This window comes from Abramis brama (genome assembly GCF_963993115.1).
Source record: "Abramis brama genome assembly, chromosome: 16".
Taxonomy (NCBI): Eukaryota; Metazoa; Chordata; class Actinopteri; order Cypriniformes; family Leuciscidae; genus Abramis; species Abramis brama.
This window is the reverse complement of record NC_139978.1, coordinates 37,117,385-37,118,296: the sequence shown is the minus strand read 5'-3', so window position 1 is coordinate 37,118,296 and position 912 is coordinate 37,117,385. Positions and strand designations below refer to the sequence as shown.

Genomic DNA, 912 nt, shown 5'->3' with positions numbered 1-912 from the left:
CCGACCCAACTTCCCATCGCCGAGCCCGAGGAGCGCAAGCTCACGACTTCCAAATCCGTGGACGCTTACAACCCGTCGCCGTCGTCAGACCAGAGCGATCCCGACACCAGAGAGTTTCCCGACGGACAGAAGATCGCCACGAGTCCCAAAAGCGCCCTCAAATCCCCATCGTCTCGAAGAAAGACCTCGCAGAACCTGAAGCTGAGAGTCACGTTCGACGAGCCGCCGCGTAAACACGACGCTAAAGCCCCGCCCACCAAAGAGAAGGCGGAGTCTGGGAAACGAGCGTTCGGGACGTTCCGCTCCATCATGGAGACTCTCAGCGGAAACCAGAACAGCAACAACAACAACAGTCCGAGCGGGAAGAAGAGCGAATCCAAGAGCAAAAGCAAGACGAGTGCTGTGTAGATCAGCCGATGTTCCGGTGCATTCGCTCGATGCAAATCAAGCTGTCGATCAATGAATCTTTTTCAACACTATTTGCCGTCACACTTTCTTACATGCGTTTTGTAGAGTTTTTCAGTAAGAACTGCTGACGGGAATCACGGGGAACGTTGTGGCAAAGTTATGAACAAACGTTCTTACAGTAACGTTAATAAAACGTTCGTTCAATAAGTTTTACAAGTCATTTTTCAATACTGTGATTTTGTACAGACTCAATAATCAAACAGAAGCAACGAACGAACGAACGGACGAACGAATCATGTTCTTTATTCCAGGAGTGATTCAGTGCTGCACCTTCAGATTCAGATTGTTTTCATAACTCAAATACGTTTATATGTAATCTGTCTTGTTTTGAGTTAATGTATGGATTTATAATTTAACTGTTATGTTTGAATGCAAGAAATATGATATTATTGGAATCATTGTAACGACTTTTGGAGGTTAAAATAAAGATGTTTTCAATCATTA

General features: G+C 45.2%; 1 protein-coding gene across 1 annotated transcript in view; it reads left to right on the top strand.

The window, feature by feature from the left end:
• The window catches only part of sncaip (synuclein, alpha interacting protein), a 13,624-nt gene extending 12,712 nt beyond the window's left edge, over positions 1–912 (top strand). The window contains exon 10 of the mRNA XM_084086664.1: positions 1–912. This exon is cut by the window's left edge and continues 256 nt beyond it. Within this exon, the coding sequence (XP_083942790.1) occupies positions 1–408 (408 nt within the window). The 3' untranslated portion in view covers positions 409–912.